The 23,417-nt window shown below is 38.4% G+C and overlaps 3 protein-coding genes across 3 annotated transcripts; all 3 read right to left on the reverse strand.

Moving 5' to 3' along the window:
• Positions 1–7,845: 7,845 nt before the first annotated feature.
• LOC138191465 (trypsinogen-like protein 3) lies at positions 7,846–11,216 on the reverse strand. Its single transcript, XM_069138310.1, has 5 exons — positions 11,177–11,216; positions 10,945–11,086; positions 9,992–10,245; positions 8,228–8,364; positions 7,846–8,037 (listed from the first exon to the last, which is right to left on the reverse strand). The coding sequence occupies exons 1-5, from the start codon at positions 11,214–11,216 to the stop codon at positions 7,846–7,848; spliced, it is 765 nt and encodes a 254-aa protein (XP_068994411.1).
• A 2,583-nt stretch (positions 11,217–13,799) lies between these two features.
• apoc2 (apolipoprotein C-II) lies at positions 13,800–15,980 on the reverse strand. Its single transcript, XM_069142332.1, has 4 exons — positions 15,880–15,980; positions 15,519–15,579; positions 14,500–14,656; positions 13,800–14,403 (listed from the first exon to the last, which is right to left on the reverse strand). Exons 2-4 carry the CDS (start codon positions 15,565–15,567, stop codon positions 14,313–14,315), a joined length of 297 nt encoding a protein of 98 aa, XP_068998433.1. The 5' UTR covers positions 15,568–15,579; positions 15,880–15,980; the 3' UTR covers positions 13,800–14,312.
• Positions 15,981–18,299: 2,319 nt separating this feature from the next.
• On the reverse strand, positions 18,300–20,222 carry apoa2 (apolipoprotein A-II). The gene is made up of 4 exons (XM_069142333.1): positions 20,121–20,222; positions 19,837–19,881; positions 19,009–19,240; positions 18,300–18,745 (listed from the first exon to the last, which is right to left on the reverse strand). Exons 2-4 carry the CDS (start codon positions 19,877–19,879, stop codon positions 18,589–18,591), a joined length of 432 nt encoding a protein of 143 aa, XP_068998434.1. The 5' UTR covers positions 19,880–19,881; positions 20,121–20,222; the 3' UTR covers positions 18,300–18,588.
• Between the last annotated feature and the right edge of the window lie 3,195 nt (positions 20,223–23,417).

The raw sequence follows: 23,417 nt of genomic DNA on the forward strand, positions 1-23,417 counted from the left end.
AAATATAAACATTTCAAAACAATTATTTGAGACCTGGCCTTATAATCCTGTATTATTTTTGCTACATAGCTCTATTGGCAAAAGATGTGGCCTAATATTGATTCAATCTACTGTACAACCATGAACGATTTTATATTATGCTGTTTTAGCCCTCTGGGGAGCAGGTTTTTTTAGAGGAGAAACCCTAAGATGCCCAGGAAATGATGCATTTTATTCTTATGGATACAGCAACAGCAGTATATTTGCAATAATAGAAGACATCGGGTGATATGAGCAATATTTTGGTTGCACACTTACACACACACACCAGAAAAATCCCAGGGAAAGCCAGCATGGTGTAAATATGCAACGTTATGTGTAAATATGTACTGCTACAGGTCATGTGAATGTTATTCTGAGGTCTGACAGAAAATATGTTCAACCTGACTCTCACTTAAATTCCAACTGCACCATTCATTTTAGTCAAAGCTGCTTAATATCTTTTTTTTTTTTTTTTATAAAAGGTGAAGCAGCCAAATCCACACGATCCTGTTCAGGATGTCCATGTTTGTTTATCATTCATCAGTAAGTGACAAGACTGAATTTCTTTTAACTAAAACTAAGAGCAACAAAACTTTGGATCCAAAATCAGAAAGCTCAGTTTAGATAGACTATGTTGAACTGCTGCTTCAAATTTTGTGTAAGATGTTTTGCAGCTGCACAACTTGTATAATTGTGCGTTACTGTAAACTGTTTACACTCTTCTCCCCTTATCTGTTGTAATCACAACTCTCAGGAGCAACAACTTTTGAAAAAAAAAAGCATAAAAATACTCTTAGATTTAAAGTATTTCTCTTATATTAGTATATTATGTTACTCTTATAACAGTAGAAATGTTATTGGGTTTTTGAATGAATCAACTGATCACTGTACATACTGGGTCATATATAATTAAGCCATTCATTTTAATAATTTGGTGGTTTTTTTTGTTTTTGGTTTTTTTTGGTCTATAAAATGCTCATAAGGAGTCTTGGTTGTAACACCATTTCCACTGATTTATTATGTTTCTATCTGAAGCGTGAAAATAGAATTTTGGGCTGCAGCAACACCGCTAAGATAAAATAAACTTTGATTGGCCAACCCGTTCACCCAACATGCCTTTTGTTAACTCTCAGAAAAAGTTACAGTGTTTGAGGTGTTTCCAGCGCTCTGTGGCTGACACTTGTTCTGCAGGCATGGACTTTCCAGGTTTGAAGTGATATATAAATCAACTTCTCTCCCCTGTGTGACAGACATATCAGTGAGCACCAGCTTAGCTCAGAGGAGTTTGTGAAGGTTACCTGGTGTTAGCCATGGGACATCTCTCGCGCAGCTTGGCGTTGTGGGCGAGACAGAGTTTGTGTGTGTGGATGTGTGTAAGAGGTACATACACATTATAAATCGCCTGATCACTGTGTTCAGCAGCTATTACCAGCATTATGCACTGTGTATGTGTTTGTGTAGGATCAGTGGATGTTGTTTTTCTCCCTGATGTAAAGTGTGCCCTGAGGTAAAGCTTTCTCACTGATTTCCAAACACGTTAATTTTGTAAGACACTCCTCACCTGCATACACACAGGAAATAACATGTTCTGCTATGTAATGTTAACAGGCCTTCCAAAGAACCAAAGATACATTGGACAAATCTACAGCATAAAAACGAGGGATGAATTGGCATGTATCCATGGCAACCGCGCTGGTCTAACGTTTTTAGAGAAGTGTGTGATGATTGCGAGGAAAGCCAAATGGAGCCCCAGTGGGATTTACCTCTTTGTAGCGGTGGCTCCTCTTTGGGGAAAAAAATTACGGAAAATGTGTGTGTGTGTGTGTGTGTGTGTGTGTGTGTGTGTGTGTGTGTGTGTGTGTGTGTGTGTGTGTGTGTGTGTGTGTGTGTGTGTGTGTGTGTGTCTGTGCTTGAGAGACTGTGTGTGTGTGTTTGATCTTCCTCACCATAGCACCATCAATACTAATGCATTATCAGAGTACAGTGTGATCTCTTCCTCCCATATCTGATACACCCAAACATTTTGAGATCAGTCGATGCAGTTCCATTACCGCATGTGTGGTCACATACACACAAACATACTAATAAGGCTTCTTTTTTCTTTCTTTTTTTGCTTACCTTGCTCTCTCTGTCCCCTTTCTGTCTAAAGTGAAGGTGTTTTTTTTGTGGCACAAAACAACCTTAGGCTTTATTTGCACTTGGATTTGAATAAAAAGATGTGAATTCAAGTTTCTACTTGAATGTAAGAATTGTTTTGAATGTATTTTTCCAAAGCGGTGCAACAATGATGCAACCTGATCCCATATTAAGGATTTCTGACACTGGAGACATTGTTCCTTAAAAACTATTTATTGTATCTTTGCTGTCTTTTTATTCAAAGAAACTTTTGTATTGGAAATCAACTGAAAACCCTTCAGTGCAGCATTAGCTGAAGAATTTGTCAGATACTCTCCATATTGGAAGAATCCGGTTTTCCCTGCAGTTTAAATTTGATTATTTTGTGTAGATTTGGTCTCGCTTTATTGCTTTTGTGAAATAAATCCATATTAGTATGAATGAGAAGCCTCTCTGTCAGACACATTTTAGAGGAACAGTCTGTGGTGTTGTGGGCTGAGCTGCAATTTGTTCTTTTAAATAGTTTTTTTTTTATGTTGTGGACCTGTAATCTTTTAACACTCATTAACATGGTGAATGTTAATTAGATGTTGTTGTGAATTTTAAATGCTTTGCATTCTTTTGCAGTGATTTTACCTTTTAGAAAACAAAACACATTCAGATTTTTGTGTTTAATAGATATAGGCTAGCAAATATATCATTGTCTATGCTTAGATATATATTCACTGCAATGCACTTTGTATCAGCATTTACTAAACTGTTTGTGTCCACCAAAGTGCACACGCTCATTTAAATTCATAGCAATTTCCAATATGAATGCATAATGCCTCCCCCACCTCCATATCGTTCTGTCTGTCAAACACACACAAACACACATGTGCCCTTTCTGTGGTTTTGTGTGTTGGGGTTGTGTTGTGTAGAGCAAACTCACTGCTCCACTGTAATGCTAACAATGATGGAGGGAGTGGGAGAAAAGCTGAGCGAGGGATGTTTTGTGTGTGTGCATGTGTGGGTTGAAGACCGATAGCCACAACATTCATTTTCCCAACGGCTTGCATATTATCACCATCCACACACACACACACACACACACACACTCATAAACATATGTAATAACGAAACATGATTTTAATCATTTATTCGCTTACTCATCACCTCTTGGAGACAGATCCCACACTTTAGCACACACCGCTTCCCACACATACATGTACACACCGCAGCCTCTCAGTGAGCTCTTGTAGCTATTAGGCTAGTGTGATTAAAGCTCTTCAGACTAATTATCTCCCCCCCGATGAGCTGCAGGTCTCAATGGGATGTCAGGGAAAGATCCAGCATGACTGACTTGGCCTGTCTTTTCTCAATGAGCCATTAGCTATAATGCAGAGAAACACACACACACACACACACACACACACACACACAACCACACACATGCAGAGGTTTGTGCTAATGTAAGTCAGCTTACCATATTCATTTACATCTCTGTGAAAAAGACCTGTCGGTTGTTAGGAGGAAAATAACATATGGAGGGATGGGAGTGTGAAAGTGTGTGCGGTGTGTGCGGTGTGTGCGGTGTGCATTTTCTCTCAGTGTGTGGATGTGTGTTTGAGTGCATGTTCGCCACTTTTCCCCTCTCGTGAGCCAGGTGCCACAGGGGAATGCTGGGAATGTAAGCCGGTGATGAGTAATGGTGACAGTCTGCCAGAGAAACAGAGCGATGGAGGGAGATGGAGGAAGGGAGGCAGCAGCCCTGCGCTTACTATTGTACCCAGCAGTGATAAGCTCTGTCACACCGCAGGAAAAAGATTTCCCCCTATGGATCATCGTTCATTTTAATTCCCTCATTAATCAGTTTATGCCACCGTGTTTGGGCAATTGAGAGTGATATTTGTTTTCAGTGTGAGCCAGGCTTGCATTCCTGAGTTATGAAAGCCAGAAGAGAGAGGAGGAGGTGGAGGAGGTAGGGAGGACATTTAGAAATTGGGAAACAATTTATAGTATGTTGGTTGCAGGGAGTGTGGTAGGAAGGAAAGGAGCAATGGTTGACCATTAATAAAGATAACCATGTTATGGCAAACTGGGCTGCGAAAGACAATTCCACACTCTGTCAGTCAGAGACATTTGTACTCTGTGTGCAACTTCTGATTGTGTTGGTCCATTAAATTATGAGTGACAGCTTGAGAAGGTGCATCTGACATCTGCAGGCTAAGAATGTGTCATTTTAAGTGTATCTGTGTGTCGGGATGACACACAACTTTTGAATTAGTTAGCTATGTTATGGTCACGCACAGGATATATTTATAAATATTATTTTAAAATATGTAAAGATTGTGACATCCTTTTGAGACATTAGAAATGCTGAGGAACAGGCTGACTAGTTCTCAGGCATGCTGGGGGGTGTGGCTATGGGGATGGCAATGTTGGTCAATGTCAACTACTAAATAGGTTGAATATAAGATGGGTTATTATTATTGTCGTTATAATTTTGCATAGGCATTCATGGTGCCTCGGGGCTGTATTCGAATGACTTTGGTGATCCCCAGATTTTTCATCGAGCATCATGAGGTAAACATTTTTGGTTTTATAGAATTTCAACTATTTGAATTGAAAAATTTGGAACAAACGTTTATGTTCCCCCTGGAGTTAATTGTGCTGGTGTCGGAGATCCGTTAGCTTCTGTTCTTTGGTTTAAATACCTGCAAAGTTACAACATTCCCATCAGCTTCAGTTGTATGTTGTGCTTACAAATTAATTTAAATTTAGATGATGACAATGGTAAACACTAGTTCTGCTAAACATCAAAACATTAGCATTGTCCTTGTAACTGTGTTCGTATGATATTAGCAGTTAGCATAGTACTATCTGGCGCTTAATAGCCACATCCCTGTGGAGTCATTAACAAGGCTGTAGGGTCTTAACAGGGTCTTATCCCTGTTAAATATTGGATACAAATATGGACATTAAGGCCTTAAAGGAGGCTGTTGGTTAATATCCAGAATCATATTTCAGTACCAGAGTCTGTTGCCGCTCTCTGTGGAGAACCTCGGGATTCTCACCTGGCCCCCGGTGAGAGTCGGTGGAGTTTCCCTCCCGACTCGGGAATCAGACATTGACTTTAGGTACCCGCCTTTGTTGAACAATAAAGACTGTTTTTGAACTATATCCTGCCTGCCACCTGAGTCTGTGTGCCTGCGTTTGGGTCCAGAAACACCTCACCTCATAACAATCTCTGGCATGTTAAGGCACATTTTGTCTTTCTCTTCCTTGTAATAATTTATAATTTTAGTATTTTCAATTTGATTAGGTGTTTAACCTTTGACTTGCAGACCCACCACATTCAAGGTTGTTTCTCGCTTATCTTTTATGCATATGGTACCATTGGAATTAAAAATGTTTTTATGCATACAGTTTAACAAACTATCTTGAATGTTGTCATATATGTCCTGATGCACCGTGAGCTCGCAAAGGTAAATTCCTAATGTTTGTTCTACTGAAGTAAACTCCAACTCCCTGTATATAGCTACATTATGGCAGTGAGTCACTCTATTTAAAGATGAAATGGAAGGTTCTAGTTTACAAAGAAGGGCTGCGGTGTTTGCAGAAGCACATGAGATAACTCATTTCAGTTACCAAACAGTTCAGGTGGAAATTATCGTATTACAGAGACACTTTAGATCTCTAAAACTGGTTTATAATCCAGGAATCATGCCCTCTTTGAAGGGAGGCAGACTGAACGCTAACTGCAGATCATTTAGGAATCTGTATACAAAGAGTTCAAGAAAGTATTTAAGGGGAAAATCCCATAGGATTTAAGCCTTTTTGTTTTGGGTATCCTGCCTGAAGGAATAAGTGAAGTATCTATTGTATCTATTACAAAAGCTGAGAATTACTGACATAATGGATATTACTTTAATTTGGCTCCAGTCAAATCCTCCAGAATTATGAACAATATCTTTCTAAATTGACAGGAAAAAAAAAAAAGCACAAACAGCAGCTTCAAAAACTCTCACCAATTAATATCACACTGCTTTCTACAGTGACATCCCAGCTACCAAAGTCAGGCCCTCAGTTTGCCTTCTGTCTCCCGCTGAGGTGGGAAAAGAGGAGGAAAGGGGGTGAGGAACGGGAGAGAAACACTGAGAACAGATGGCGGAGTGGCCCCGTGTTCAACTGCCTGGGTGATTATGGACACAGCTGTCAGTCACTTTGCATGTAAGTGTGTGTGCATGTGTGTGTTTGATTTTGTGTAGTTGTGAATGCACTTCGAACTCCCCCATGTGCTCTCCAGTTCCTTTGTACTCAGTGTGTCTTGGTAATGTCAGGTTGCATCCATGTGTTTATTGCTGTAACATATTTTTGTGAAGACTTCTGTGTCTTGGCAGAGCGCAAAACTCAGATCAGAGTTCAGCGAAAACCTCGCAAAGAACGTAAGATTCAATTCACCTATCCACTGTGTCTCTCTCTCTCCTGTCTGTCCCTGTATTACTGGGCTCTACCTCCATCTAGTGGTGCTACGCATATTGCTACTCATCCTTTGGCAACGCTTGCACATTATTCCTAGCACAATTCCCAGACAGACCTTATTACCAGGCTCACTTTTATTTTTTTACTTAATTTGACTTCATTGTTATGAATATAATAAGAAAGTGTATCAAACAGAAATGGACATTTTCATTCCAATTTACTGTTTTTATTATTTGCTAAATGGCAAGTAAACACAAATCTCAGCTTGCAGTTTTGACACTATCTTTCTTTTTACTTTAATATTGAAAGAAAAAAGAAGACGCTGTTGACACAACAGGGACATACGGTATTATTATGACAAAATGATATGCAAACCGTTTCCTATTTAGCTGACAAATTTAAAGTCTTTTAGCCCTGGGAAAAAATATGTAACTGAGTTTTCCTCTATAATCACAAGCCAGTGGCTTTGTCTTTTTACTGAAAACAGCTGCTTCAAGCAAAACAGCACAAATGGAAAAGTGAATCAAAGAGTTAGGGGGCTAAAATGCTCCACTGAGCTGAGGACAACCTCAGAATAGAATGATAATTCTCTGTGGGTCCCTCACTATGAGCAGTCTTTTATATATTACCAGCTACATAGATATTTTATCTATTTTTTTTTTTTAATCTCAAAATATTGATCAGAGCCGCTTTAAGAATAATTTGATTTTTCTCATTTGTAATTTGTCAAAAGAACATCAGTTAGTCTCATATTTTTGGGTTAAAAGAATGCAGCTTGTCCTTTTAATGAAGGAGCTGACAGTTACAATATTTACTGGTTTTAGTGTTCAACTTGTGAAATAAAACAAATATTGACTGTCATGTCTAATTCCCTGTCACTGTCATATATATGACAAGACAGCATGTGTGAAGTTATAGAGTCAGCAGCAGCTATTACCAGCCGTGGAAGCTCTGCTGAGGAATAAGGAGTAAAGGTTTAGTAAAATTCATGACTGAAACTTAAAAAGTTAAAACACATTTAATTTTTATTTTTTTTAAATACAGATAGAAAACGTATGAGCCTGCCTATTTATGATGTATTTATGTCAGTTAATCTTACCAGAAGTATAATTTAAGTACAATCTTGATTAATTGACTGTAAGGACACCATAAATTTTGGGGTCAGTCACTGACCCTGCATAGTTGTCAGGAGCAGTGTTCATACGAGTTTATTTTATCTGTGGATAAATGTGTCTCGCTGCTGCCTCATGTCATCATCTGTGGAGTGGTTTCAGTTGGCAGAGTTGGTGAGTAGTGGTCCATCACTTTGTTGATCCAATCATTGTACTTGCACAGCTTGGTGTAGACGGTGGGGTCAGCTGGGTTTCTGCAGCCATGTCCAAACCACCGCACACCCTGCAGCTGGCCATCACACACCATCACACTGCCACTATCATTCTGGACAGAGGGGACAGAATACAATAGTCTCTAGTTGTTGTTGTTTGTGGTAAATTAATGCAAATAAACAAGTTCAAATGAAACGAAAATGAGGCAGAAATGGCTAAATAGATTAAGTGGCACAACAAAAGCAGAGGCAATGAATACAACAGTTGGATCTGCAGTTTCTTTGTGTTGTGTCCAGGCTCACCAGGCAGTTATCTGTGTTTGCTTGGCCAGCGCAGACCATGGTCAGGCTCCAGAACAGGTACTCTGGGAAAGTGTTCATGCAAGTCTGATCATCCACAACGGGCACAGTTATACACTTCAGGTTTTGAGAAGGCCCATCTGTGTTGAAGAGGGGGGGAGGTAGGTTAATTCTCTGATTCATTCAAACAAAATCCCTAATATTGTACAGCTCATCTGAATTTCTGACACAGTGAACACTTGGCAATTTACTCGTTGTGATATAATCTGCACCGTCACTTGTCAATCTGCTGCTTTTTCTATATAATTATTTGGCAAAGTCTTCCTTCCTTCTATCAGGAGGTCTATGGATTGCTTCCCATTTTTATGCATTGCTGCTTCTTGCACTGAAGCACAAGGTCTAAACCTTGAGTAAATACTATTTTCAAGGTCTACCTCTTTTAATTAGTCCTGATCACTGACTGGGCATTTTGGCAGGCAATTAGAAAACTCCTCTGATTAAAATAGAATGTTCATGCCTTGTTAGATGCTGCAATAATGACCAGAATATTGATGAGTACGTCCTCACCTGAATCCAACATTTTCCTGAGTCATGGTCAAAGTATATTAATATCAGTGCTGCGTTCTGCATCTTTTCAGATTAAGTGCTTCCTGCTGTGAACAGGTCAGTGCCACTGATGTTTTTAAGAAGCAACCAATAAAAAGAGCAAGCATTTCAACAAGGCATGCTTCCTGGAGTAAGAAAGCTACAGTAATTTATTTCAGGGGGATAATTAAGGTTGTTCCAGAGTAACCACGCGTCAAAACACAAATTGTTGTTTTTATGCTTTGCTTTTGGTATGAATTAGACAGAAATAACATGTTATTGAATGAAATGGACAAATGAGAAATTACATCTTAATTAGTGATCTTAATATTAGTTTGTAGGTGTATTTTGTGACCTTTGAACAGAACCAGCCAAGCTGTTTCCTTCTGTTTCCTGATTTTATGCTAAGCTAAGCTAAGCTAACTGACAGCTGTATTCAGTTTCCTACTGAATGGACATATATGAGAGCGTTAGCTTTTAATCTATCTCTTGGCAGGAAAGTGAATAATTGTATTTCCCAAAATCTGAAGTTATCTTTTGAAATCGAAGACCCTGATAGCTGAGAGTAGTCCAGTATTCTGATGACTGGCCCTATTTGTTCAAGGCAGTTTATTTCATTATTGCCTCTTATTTTGTAGAGATTTTTAAACCAATTGTGCCACTCAGTAACATGATACACAGCTGCAGAGAGCAGCAATGTCCAGTAATATTAACAGATGATAATGTTAACAAAACACTCATTATCATAATACATTAAAACAATACAGATTTCAGAACATGAGACAGTCAGAAGAAAAGCTTGATACCTGGACAGTGTCTGAACATTAAACATAAAAACTTCAGCCAGCACTGATTCACTTAGCGTAACAAAAGACTGGACACGAGGGGAAATTAGATTCTGACCTTGACTCTGTCCAAAGGTTGGCCTCATTCATTTCATTATTATATTTCATTCTATTAATAAACTTCTCAGCCAACTCTTGGCAAGAAAGTGATTAATTGTTTACAGTAAAAACTCAGGGGCCTTTAGCTGATATTCATAAAACTGGTGTAAAATTTTGTATAACAGAGAACATTTGAGGACTGGATTAAGGAACATTGGTTTATCTTGCAGATATACTGCAGTGTGATGACAAGTTAATGAGGTGCAAAAGCCACAGCAGCACCTTTAAATCCACTTACATTGATTTGGGATGGTGGAGCCCCAGCCGCTGACAGAGCAGGTATCTCCAGGCTGTGGGCAGCGGCTGGGCAGAGGGATGGGCTGGACGTACTGGGTGAAGTGGGCCGGGGCGGCCAGACGGACCATAGTGAGGCTATGGAGAGGTGAGCGGTAGGGGCTGTGCTGGATCACGTCAGCAACACGAATGTGCTGCTCTGTGCCCTCCTCAACAGTCATGTCATGTTCCCCAAGAGATGCGATGGTGCTGTAAGACCTGCAAAGCACAGAGGAGAGACTAATTTATTAAACTCATAGACCTTTCAGGCCTCAGGCTGAAACAGGCCCATGACCAAGGAACCGTAAGCTTTAATCAGACATGAACAGCAGGTTGATGAATGTGAGTTAATTAAGCAAGAACCCAACTGGGATTTGCAGTGGTCCTGTCAGCAATATCGAGTCTTTCTAACACTGACTCGCCAAGAACAGCATAATGACTGAATACAATGACTGATTGATTCATCTGACACAGACAGATTGTTCTCTTAACAATATTTATCAAAATATATTACAACACTTGCAGTGCTACAAAATTCTGTTTGACAAAACTGCTGACAAAAATGTCTGACCTCCTCATGAATCACTTCTGTGAGCAGAAAAACTACAAAACATTCTGGTTTTTAATCTCTTCAGGGAAATTGTGAGAGACACCAGAGCAGCTGTAGACAACAGGTAATACTGAAAATGTTGCAGGAATTGAATTAAGTGCAAAAAAAAAAAAAAGAAGCTAAATTTAATTAATGCTGTGTTGACTTCTGATAAAGTAAGATGTATCAGCCTGGTTTTACCGAGCCCAATTGTGATTTTATTTCTAATGTTTTGAAGAGTCACTTCAACATGTTTGAGCAAAAAATATGATTTGAATTTAACATCATCTGCAAGTGCCCATTTGGCACAATCGTTCACTGATACTCACCGGGGTGCACATTGAAAGGATGTCACTATCCACCAGTTATTAATGAGAGCTCCACTGCAGGACGCTCCTCCACCGTGCAGATTAACCGTCCAGGGTCTGGAGTGAGGCTGGCACACCTTGCTGTCCTCCAGGGGAGCTGCTCCTGTGACCCATCAACAAGATCAAACAGAGGCTGTAAATGTTTGATGTTCGCTTTTTTTTTTAGTTTAGACACAACAGGGTAAGTATCTACCTGTGAGCCCCAACACAACCGCCAGAAGGAGAAGATTCATGCTGTATCTTGTTTTGTTCTTCTGAGTCTCCAACTATGTATGGAGGCTCTTTGATTAGTGTTGCTTCTTTATAGCTGCGGGCCTTTTCAGGATCAGTGGGAGGAACAGAATGCTTCATTACCAATCAGCATCATTGCCAGTGCACCTGTAACCTTTGAAATAACCTTATCAGAGGAACTGTCGATATCTTAAGTGTGACGCATTGTGTTTCTTGTAACTCTTTAATTCTTTCCTGATACAAAGGAAGACAGACATTAACAACATATCCATAACACTGCTCAGACATAACAGATTGCAGTTATTGTATTTTGTGTTTTTGGCCAAGTAAATGTATTTTTCATAGTGTAAAGATCAGCAAAGACTTACAGTGCACAGATTCTTTTGGCTTAGTGGGCTATATTAAAATCATGTGTTATGGTTATTCTGTGCTAAGTGCTCTTTAAAATGGGCTACAATGCCATAGATAAATGGACCAAGCTTTTGTAGTGCTACAAGAAGTAATAACAATAAAATAAGAGTTGAGACATGACTCCTACTCCTGTTTATATGTTAATATTTTACCATGATGCAATTTTAAAAGGCTTAAATGATTGCACAACTCTTAATAGTCTTTTGGGAAACTAAAGTATTTGTTATAATATCTTCCCCTTCAGATCTAAAAGGATGACTGAATGTTTTAATAAATAATGACTTTAACAACTATTTCTTAAACCAGGTGGATTTGAGCTTGCAAAGCTGGTTAACTTTTCATGAGCTCTGATTTTGTGACAAGATTTGCTAATTAACTTACACATTACAGTATTCAAGCAAACAAACTGGTAAACTGGTTATATTTTTACATAATTGCATGTTGTGTGGACATTTTTGACCTAAGATTGAACTGTATAGTTTAAAAATACATGAAAACTAGTACTTTACTGTAAAGGGGTGTGCATAACACTTACACAACACCTTCACAACCACAACACCTGTCATGAACAGGAAGGAGTATTTATGAATGTTTATGAGTTATGTTGATAAGTGTCCTCCAGTCAGTTATGTCACTTATTATGCAAAGTTGAAATTGTTACAGATGCCTTTATGACAACTTGACATTAACCAAGACAACATAATAAACATGTAACCTTAACCTTGTTTATACCACTGTTATTTAGGTCAAGGAAATTATTTATGACATTGTTAGAAACAGTTAGGAGAAACGGTCAAAGCAAAGACACAATTGACCAAAAACACTTAATGACATGAACTTTCATTAAGAATCCTTCACATTCCTGACAGGTGTCACATTAGTCCAATGTAGTCTCCCTTACAGTAGCCTACATTCTTCTCCATTTGTTTCTTAAAAGTGGGAAAACCCAATACTGTTTGATAACTGCATGGTTCCACATACACATCCCTACATAACTACATAAATTAGTCATTAATCTTGTTACATTTACCTACCAAGTGGGATACACTGTATTGGACCGGAGTATTCCAATATGGCTGAAAACTATTTGAGTATACCTAAAAACAAAGCTTTCCTCATGAAAACTACCAGCCTGAAATGAATGTGGCGTCATCTGAGAGCCATGACAGTCAATTCGCTTATCTGTAACACACAGTGTCTACCCCTTACCAGCACCACTGGTAATACTCACTTCAAAACGCAATCCTTTGTAGGTCTAGAAGCGCTAAATGCATTCCATTATAGAAACGTTCTAAATAAAGATGTAAATGCAGCCAAATCATTGGATTAGAATCCAATTAGTCTAACCATATTTGTAAAAAGTGAGGGACACAAGAGCCAGAGCAGACCTTCTCTCTTCCTATGTGATTGTGAGATTTTGTGTTTTTCTACTTTACAGATTTTTTGCATATGCCAACAGATTAAATCAAATTAGTGCTAAAGATAAATCTGATTGTATGTTGTCCATTGAGAGACAACATTTAAGACAAATTCTAAATCTAAATACAGATCATCTCGGACTGATTCAGTCTGGATAGATGTGCATACAAATTTAAATGTGCTGCAATCACAAGGATCAGCAACTGAAAGTATATATAGAATATATGTCTCTTTTACTATAGTGATTGTTGTATTAGTACTCAAAATTCACATAAATGTGTAGTGTGCCCTGCGTCTCAGTGGTACAGGGTACATCCTTTGTAAAAACTACACAAGATGAGACTTGCAAGGAAATGTATCTCTTTTGTTTGTTTTGGTTGTAGGCCACATGTTCTGGATTTATGCATTAATTAAAAATCACATCATTGTTGCATTACTGGTTGTCAGAATCCTTGAAACAAACTTCACAGTCTTTGTTGTTTATTCATCGCTGTGGGTTTGTGTGTGCGCACATTTTACATGTTTTTTTTTTCCTTTTCATCCATTATTAATTGCAACAGAAGCCTCTGTTCTGGTGCTGCCTGAGCTGATAAAAGTCTTGTGCCTCATTGCAGATTTATACAGACACAAACATGTGATCTTTTGCATCAGTGAGCTGAAAGAACACACGTCTTACACAGACTGACAGGGGCAATATGCACAATTTATTACATCAAACACTACTCTAAGTTATCATGTATCAACCACAGACAGCATTTTTTTTTATTATAAATATTTTATTTAAAGATATGACATGAATATCTAAATTTATGCAGAGGTGGGATGGCCATCACAGTCAACTATGAGGAAACAACACCACCAGTAGGTGCTGTTGGACTGTTAAATTATTGGCATGATTTTCACATCTGATTGTTTTGTAACTCTCAGAAGAAATGAATTGACAAGATACTCTGTGCTCCTTTTCTCGTGCTTGCCATGTTTTTCTATCCAAGTCTTCTGTGAATGCTGTTAGTTGTCTTTTCAAAGGATTGCGGTCCCCGTTGGGTGGTTATCACCATTTACCACCAGTTCAGGGGCCCGAGAAAACACTCCAAAGAGCACTGTGTCCTTTATTTTTGAAGATGCTTCTTGAGGGTTTGAGGCTTGTGTGTGGTGAGATATGGCCAAGTGCCAAATGTTAAAGATGTTTGAGCCTTTCATATGGCAGTGTAAACTTCTTAAAGGTAGTTTAGGTCATGGGAAATATGTTTTTTTGTTGTTGTTTTTTTTTACTGCTGGGGGTAGAAAATGTGGTAAATCTGGTCATTCATAATGCCAGCGTAGGTGCTCACAACATTGGTGGTATCACTGTAAAGAGTCCTGAAGGCAGAGAAAAAGGGAAGAACTTTAAATATAAATTCAATTTTTGTTTTTTTGTTTTACTGTACTGATAAATCTGCATCTAAACTTTCTTACTTTGCTTTCTCTTCCAACTTCATACCCTTGATGCTTTCCAGGTATCCACTGGCAGCGTTGACAGCACCATCATAATAGGACTTGACGGCATCTGTGAGCTTGGTCAGAGTCCCCGGCTCTTCATCAACCTGCCTCACCACACGGAAGCTTTCAGCGTCTACACAGAAACAGGTCAGAGGAGTGAGAGGGTGCCACATTTTGTCAGGAAAACAAGGCAGTGAATCCATTTGTTCATATTTCACTTCCGTGCTAACTTTTACCTCAACACAAAGTTTTACACAAAATACTTTATACGCTACATTGCAAAATGACAGATATTAGATAGCAGGGACAAGAAAAATATTAGAATACCTTCCCACTCTTCAAAACAAGTAATGTCTACTGGTCTACCACAGATGGTCTGCCAGTGCTTTTAACAACTGTTATTTCTGTGCACCTCCATATACACATAACCACACACAAAGTTATTATACTATCCACATGGGGGCACTCATTGACAAAATGTGTTCTCAAGCCCCTCATCCTAACCTTAATCATCTCAACTAAATGCTTAATCTTAACCCTTATCCTAACCTCAAACCTAACTCACCAAGTCTTGACCTTTAAAAAAAAGCAGACATTACTGGGACATAAATTTTTGTCCCCACGGTGACGCAAGTCCTTTCAAGTTATGTTCAGCATTAAATCCATTGGGCTTGTTTTTTAGGATAAAAAAAAAAAAAAAAAAAAAAAAAAAAAAAAAAAGCCCAACCAAAGGGGAAACACTAAACACTAACATTATTTATCAGGCTCATATCATTCAGTTATTTAGTTTATTTACATTTTGTTGAACTGAGTAATAAGTTAAACATTATTTCCCCAGATTTTTCCACAGTTTGCCTCCACAAACTGAAATACTCGACTCTGTTAATGCAGCACATTCAAATTGACCATTTCTTTGTTTAACATCTCCTGAGCACAAACAATCTGCAAATTAACAGGCGACAATCCATCAGGTTTTATCCTGAGAACACACTTACTGATAGCAAGAAGTGCAACAAGCACAGTAATGACCAGCAGCTTATTCATGATGTCGCAGATCTGTGAATGTAGAGAATAATGACATTTAAAGTTTAGCCCACTCTGTCCACTAGGGTGAGACATTGTCATCGATTTACCCAACCACGTAGAGTATTAGTTCAATATTAGCCCTCTATGTATCTTTTTTAACATGAAAACAAAACATTTTCTTATATTTTATTCTGTTGAACGTACAACTTCTGCCCCCACGCCGCAAAACATATTATCTTTGAGTCTCTCATATCTAACATAACATCCATGCATTGTAAACTGATGCTCTCTAATCCATTCAGTAAATGAATGAAAAGTGTCAGTACTTACTGTATTCGTCTCCAGAAATGACGGTGAAAAAAAACCGGAGTAAGAGGCTCTGCTTGTCCGACCTATTTATATAGGAGTGTAAATGTGTTGACTTGTCGCTCTCAGAGCCAAAGTGCACTCTGAGGGAGATAAACTTGCATTGCTGTCCAGTGTGTGTTTACGGGAGTAATGTCTCATTGTGTCTCGATAAAGACGATGTAAACACAAGGATGGTGAATAAAGCAACAAAAGAGGCTTCAAACTTTCCCTCTAACCAGTTGTAGTCATATTGCCTTTTACAAGCACATGGACTGAAGGGGGATATCATGTAAGAAAGTTTCCCTTTCAATCTGTTTGTGTGACCTTCATTTTAAATATGCCACAATCAATTGTTTTCCATTGATTAGGTCAGTATTTTTCAATGCAACACATACTTACACCTTGCCCTGTTCACAACCTCTATAAGAGGCATTTGTTCCTTGCATAACATTGCGTTCATGTACCATTGAGATGGTCCTAAGTCTAGAGTGTGTTGAACATGTCATCGACGCTGATTCAGGTTATGAAACATTTAGGCCAGCCAGACTAAATTCACTGTGTCACAATTAAAATGCCTTCTGCAGCTCCCTGTCAATGTTCTTTTGGGTTTTGGTGAAAATATAGCCTCCCTCCATGAACGAATGAATCCCCGAACACCTTCTACTAGCTTCTACATCAGAAATAGAGACATTTATTTTCTCCTCTTTATTTTCTGTTGGATTGTCTTCATATGTCTGTTACTTCTTTCTCTGTTTTCATATAAAGAATAATGGTATTTGGTGTTTGATACAATAGTCAATATCATTTTCACGGTCGATTGTTTTTTGTTTTTTTGACCTCCAGGCTGTGGTTATATTTTCACTGTAAATATTTTGCCTCTGGTTAATAAGTACAAATGCTTCTTGCCTGCCATGGCCAAACATTTTATATTTTCACACAATTCACAGTTCACACAGTTTTATGAACAACAATTACATGCATTTGTGTTAAAGCCAAAGTAAAACATTATCATAATAATAATTTATTTAAGTTTTAGATCTATTTTTATGACTTAAGAACATATTATTTGAATCTATTCTTTATCAAACTTCAGTCCTGGAGGTTACTAACTTCCCAGCTATGTGTAATATTCATTGAGCATAATTACAAAGTGAAAAAAAGAATGTGAAGTCCCAGTTTTGATTTTATTTGTTTTTCAGTTGTCTTTTTCTCTGTGATGACTACATGTTGATTGAGGCCTAAGTAAACATCCAAGCCAATCATGTGATGCAACCTCACATGTCCTGCTGCTTTTGACCCGAGAACTCAAGTCAACTTGAGTACAGCTGTGGGCAGCAGTAGGGTTCAAACTGTCAGAGAGCGTGCAGTTTTGATTCAATCCAGCTGATTCACTGCTGAGATGATTCAGCTCTGCTTGTTTATTATTGTACCTAAAGAATACCTTAAGCTGCATAACAGCACCATCAATGCTGACAGCAACAATACATGATATTCTGTCATTAATTTTGTCAGTGGTCTTGTGCATCATGTCTTTTACATTGCTATCACATAATAGGGATTAATTATGTGTGTGATCGAAATGTTAAAAACATTGCAACCATTACTACCAAGTCTTAAATGAAGCTTAAATGTAATATTCACACAACCGCCACATACTCTTGAATGACATGCCATCATTTAACTGGGGCGTCTTTGGCTCAGATGGTGCGGTTTGTCCACTAACTGCACGGTCATCAGTTCAATAACCAATTCCTCCTGTCCGTGTGCTGAAGTGTCCATGGGCAAAGAGCTGAAAACCAGGCGAGCACATTGAGTGGCAGTTCTGCTGCCACCAGAGTGTGTGTGTGAATGGGTGAATGATTGCTTTGTAAATCCCTGTACATATATAAGTTTGCAATATAACATCAATTAACACTAAATAAATGGATTTCTGTGAGCTGTAATTCAGGGAAATTTGAGATCAGTGTATTAACACTGAGAAGTTAAGTTGTCTTTAACAACTTCACTTAAAGCAAATAATACTTTAAGGAGTAACAATCTATGTGTGTTTTTTGAACTTGTGTCAGTTGACAAAGTTTGATACTCGGCCCAAACTAACTTCAAATTTCAAGAGTTCTCTTCAGAGTAAAGATGGCAGGATATACTTGTTTCTAGTGTCTGGGTTAAACCCTCTAATGTATTCATTTTAAATCATGTTTCCAATTTCCTCAAAGTGGCAGCTCATCTCATAAACCACTGTGTGTATTGATAAAATTAAAAAATTATAACGCTTGGAAAAGTCTGAAACTTTTGTCCTGCTCTTAAAATAGTACGATACTATAATTTATGCCACAGAATGAAGCTATATTTCATTAATTGTAGAGGTAAACCTTCAATCTTTTGATGAAGAAGCAAGTTTCAAATAGTTTTCAGTTCATTTATTGAACACACTCACACATACATACACAGTCACACACAGAGTTTGGTTAGTGTATTGAACGCAAAATACTGTACATGCACAATTTGCATAGGTGGTGTTGACAGGTTTGCCGTGCTTTTGACTGCATGATTTGACAAAGATCTTGATTTAAAAAGAGGCAAAGAATTGTATTTGCATTGTGCATTACTCTTTTCAGCCTAAACTGGTGTAGTTTCTATGAGCTATCATCTATTACAGGCTGTTGACAAGCGGTTTGCTCCACTTGGTCTTCTTTACTCGGCCGGCAAGATTTGATCCAGGAAGAGCTTGGCATGGTCGATGGCTTTGCTCAGGCTGTCACCGAAGTGGGGGCGCAGGTAGTGTTCGTACAAACCCAGAGCTGATGAACGCATTCTGTCCACCATGGGACCTGCCTCTGCACCAATGCCACTGCACAAAAGAGGACAGTCAGATTATTCAAAGAAATCCCCAGGGTAAAAGCATTCATCATCTTGTTCAGTATCTGCAAAGGTTTTCCTGAAAATTATATTTTCAACAGAAATTGTGAGATATAAATATACTTTAGTGCTATTTCACAGCAAATGCGTAGTTGATGTGGACACATTCCATAACGGTTGAGAAGGGTTTCCACTGGAGCTCATAGTGAAACATCAGGGTATTTACTGGCAGGAGATCTGTGGGTGAGCACTCACCTGGCAACCTTGACAATAGCTTTGAACTCTTCCTTGGTTGTAAGATCCTCGACAAATTCCCTGGCAGCTACTGTACGGGCGCTGGTACTAGCCTGATCCACGTAAGGACCAGCGGCCATCTGCAGCTTGCTGTAAGCATTCATCAGTCTCTTGAAGAACACAGCTTTCAGACTGTTGTATTTGTCAACAAGTTCCTGCGATGGTTGAGCATCTTGACACAGGCTCAGGGAGACTGCAATTAAATAAGAAGGTTGGATTGTTATTTTAGGACCAGTGCTATCACAATAAGAACCAAAATGTGAAATATTCAAGGCTCAACATACCTGTATGTTAATTTAGAATAACAAAAAAGGAACTATGTTAAATCTTGCACGAGAAGAACTCTCAAAGCTTTTTGGGGTTTGTGTGATCATATAAAAAGACATAAAAAAAAAAAGCTGCATTGCATATCTTGGCTTCCTACTACTGGTAATTGTGTTTAAAACACAATTTCTCCGTGCAACACCTGTCTGCTACAGCAGGTCTGTGTAGTATGAAAATAAGCATTCATTTTGCATGTCAACCACAGATAAGGCAGTGTAGGAGCCAGCCTTGCAACATAGTCCGAAGGTATTGTAAAACATATGAGTGCGTTAAAAACATGGTAGATTTGATCCTTTTTACACAAAAGGAATGAAGATAGTATGAGCTGAAGTCAGTTATTTTTAATGGTTCTCTATGTTTTTTGTATTTTTTTACAATTTCTATTTTTACAAAGTCATATAGTAATTGAGCTTAATAAAATCCATACAAGGCAATGATTTAGATTGCATTAACATGTTGTCTTACCCTGCAGAGCGAGGACCAGTGCCAAGACGTATTTTGCGTTCATATCTGAAACCAAAGAAAAAGTGAAAAAATACATTTAAACTTAACTCTGCGTTTCAGGAAGTCTTTCCACATTTGACATTATAATCCCTGGAAATGACAAAAACAATTAACAAAGTCAAGACATTCAAAGCAAAAAAGGAAATACCTAAATAGTTTATGAAAAAAATGTTTTTGTGAAATCTATTTAGAAGTAGCTTTTGAAGAGAAGCTGCGGAGGCTGATGCATTAGGAAGAGTCATTACCTGCTGTTGGGCTGGATGTACAGATCCAAGAAGTGACAGTCTTCTCTGAAAGCGAGTTGTCTGTAGCTGGGAGCTCACATCTGGACAGGATGATATAGGGGGGGACTGCAAACAAACGTCATCTGATGAGCTGACACACACCTACATACACATGCTTGCATGCACAATCACAATCACAATCACAATCACACACACACACACACACACACACACACACACACACACACACACACACACACACACACACACACACACACACACACACACACACACACACACACACACACACACACGTTCACCTAAAACAAAGTCCACTGTATGTGGCATTCTTTAAATACTGTGTTTGGAAATATGACTTAGTGGTTGTGCAATGTTCCAGAAATGCACGTCTATCTGTATTCATATGGTAAGACACACTTGATGCCCTGCTGATACTGCAGACGTCTTGCATATGCACATGTCATAGTGCATGTGGATATAGTCTTGTTTCATGTGTCACAAAACTTATAAGCACAGTTCATGTGTCATTACCATCTGTAATAAAAGATTCAATTGATTAGATTAATCTCGCTAATCAGGATTATTACATTATACATCATAATGTCTGCCCAGTAAGAGAGTAGTGTCACTGTCACCAGGTCAACCATCCAGGACCTGTCTAGACACTTTGTGCTGAACCATGAACAATGTGTGCTGGGCTTTTTGCCCTCACCTTTCACCCTCATACCCTGACACAGAGACAGGCTGCATGCACGATGATATAGTCTCTTTTTTATCATGTTGTAAATGTTTTCTTTTTTTGTTGTTATGTCTCTTCCTGAGTTTCTCACTTCTCATTATCCATCTAAGTCATTTTTAAATGTTGTTAAAAGGAAGAATTATTGAGCCCACTAAGTGCCACACTAATAAATGTATCACTAAAATATGTATTTGTCCCCTTGTAAAACTAAATGTTCTGTCTTCCAAGTAAAAATTAGATGCTTTTAAGTTTAAGCTTTTAAGTCTTGTAAAGACAAAAATGATAATGATAAGTCATGACGGTGAATTTACATTCTGATCACACGAAAACTGTATTCATTGCTGCTTTTCCTGATATTTACTTCTCTCTTTTTTTGTTTCGGGAAAAGCTGGACCCATAGTAATGTCTACTGCACAGGCAATCAGAGGTGTTTCATGAACTTGTTTTATGGACAAGTTTGATTCTTTCTGTATTTTTCATAATCAGTAAAGGCCAGTGAGACATTAAGACATGGTGATTGATTTATTGTTAGCTTGTCTTATCAGTTGGACTAGCTGCTTACAACGGCATGTAGTTGTCAATAGTTGTCTGAAGCTTCTCCCACAGTGAGCTTCTGATATTAGAGGCCCATTCAGCATAGCTGTCAGTCACTGGTTGGACGTAGTCTTCATAGTAGGCTCCCATTAAACCAAATGCGACGTCCCCAAAAGTCTCGATTTTAGCTTTGGTTTCCCTATGAGAAGTACAAAAGGAGTAACAAGGTTTCAATAACATGCGCACACAATTATATTTATGTGCAAACCATGTGCATAAAAAGAAAGATTTTAGCAATTCTGATAACTGAAAATTATTTACAAAGACATTTAGTTTGTTTTGTTTTTTGTTGATAATAATTAATTGCATTCTAATAATATAATTTTTTTTATTTAGAAGTACCTGGCCCTCCCCATCAGCCTTGGCAGTATCCCGGGAGAGTCTGGTTGTATTGGGGCAGGTGTCTGGGCCAAAAGTAGCCCGAATGCTGCAGAGAAGGATCTTTGTCAGTCAACTAGAGCAAAGAGTAAAGCTCAGAAATATGTGAATTCATGCTAAAGCTGAGGATTAATTATTTTTAAAGCCATACCCTGCATTAGTAAGATGAGAACAACGGCACGTGTTTGAATATGCATCTGCCACAGAGGTTAAAAAAAAACAAGTATCAGCAGCATGTTTGTCCTACTATCATGTTAAACTGTCTTTCATTTACATATGTTGAGATATCTTGTTTATATGTCCGTCTTCTTACAACAGTAAAAGTAAGTCAAATAAAATCACAGGTTTCAAATTATATTTTGAACATATGATCATTAACATCAAAAAAACATAACTAAAAGAAAGACAAACAGGTTGTTTTTTTTACCATTTCGTCTGGCTCTGCTCAATAGACGTTAAATGAAACAAGTGTTATGGTGTCACCGTATTTGTATTTGGTGGCAGCAAGGGGGTGTGCATTGCTCCTGATCAGGTGAACAAACAATCATCCTGTTGTTTGTTTTCTGTGCGTCACCTGTTTTTTGGTTTTTTTGCCAATGCACTGAGTGACAGCAAAACAATAGGTCTTGATTCTCAGACTGTAATTTGTTCTCATGAGAAAATGCTAGTTCTCAACAGCAAATGCACAGACATGTGGACTAGCAGACATTTACAGTGATCAGGTTAAAATTCTTCTAAAATTTCAAAGACATGCGCGTTTGACCCGTTTCACCCATTAAAGATAGTCATGTGATTTCCATAGGGATGTGATTTTTTTTTTACTCTTCAAATATAAACTGTTACAATGTCAATGTTGGTATACGTTTTGAAACATTGCTTTTTAGATTTGCAGTTCCTGAACTCTTGATATCTTTTTAAAATCAACATTAGCTGAGTTCAATAACTGTCCAAAGGCCCTTCGGTTCAGATATCTCGCCCCATTTTGTGGGTCCCAATATGTGTACAGTCCAGTCAAAGTCTCTGTTCCAGCAGCAGAGATAGGGGTTTAGTGAAGATTGGGTGGGTGGTGGGTTCAAATAGATAAACAGTTTCAGTTAAGCAAAGCATTTCTGTGGGCAGAGTCCACCACAAAATCAATTTACAGGCTCGGCCCTGGCTGCTTGTTCTGAATGGAAACAGCTCAACACTAATGTTGGGATTATATTTCCTGCCATGAACCTGATCTCACAGCTGTCCAAACAGATTGGATAAAAATGTGCTTTGTTTTGAAGTTCTTGGGTTTTAAACATCTGGACTGTGCTACATAGGGAAAGTTGTGTGTGTGTGTGTGTGTGTGTGTGTGTGTGTGTGTGTGTGTGTGTGTGTGTGTGTGTGTGTGTGAGATCCTGAAGTGACCACAGCCTCAGGAAACATGAGTTTGTTAGAATGTTGCCAGTTTATTCAGTACAGTTAGGCGACTGTAGTCTGACATTTAATTTCAACTGTTGAAATTATTCTAGCGGTGTTGATTTAACTGTGATTATTTTGTATCTAGTTGTAGTTTGTGGTGCTTTTGAACAATCTTAGCTCGGGGTCCTAGCTTAGGC

The sequence above is a fragment of the Embiotoca jacksoni genome, unplaced genomic scaffold, assembly GCF_022577435.1.
Source record: "Embiotoca jacksoni isolate LCO1_2020_lvr unplaced genomic scaffold, fEmbJac1.0.p SCAF_11, whole genome shotgun sequence".
Lineage (NCBI taxonomy): Eukaryota > Metazoa > Chordata > Actinopteri > Embiotocidae > Embiotoca > Embiotoca jacksoni.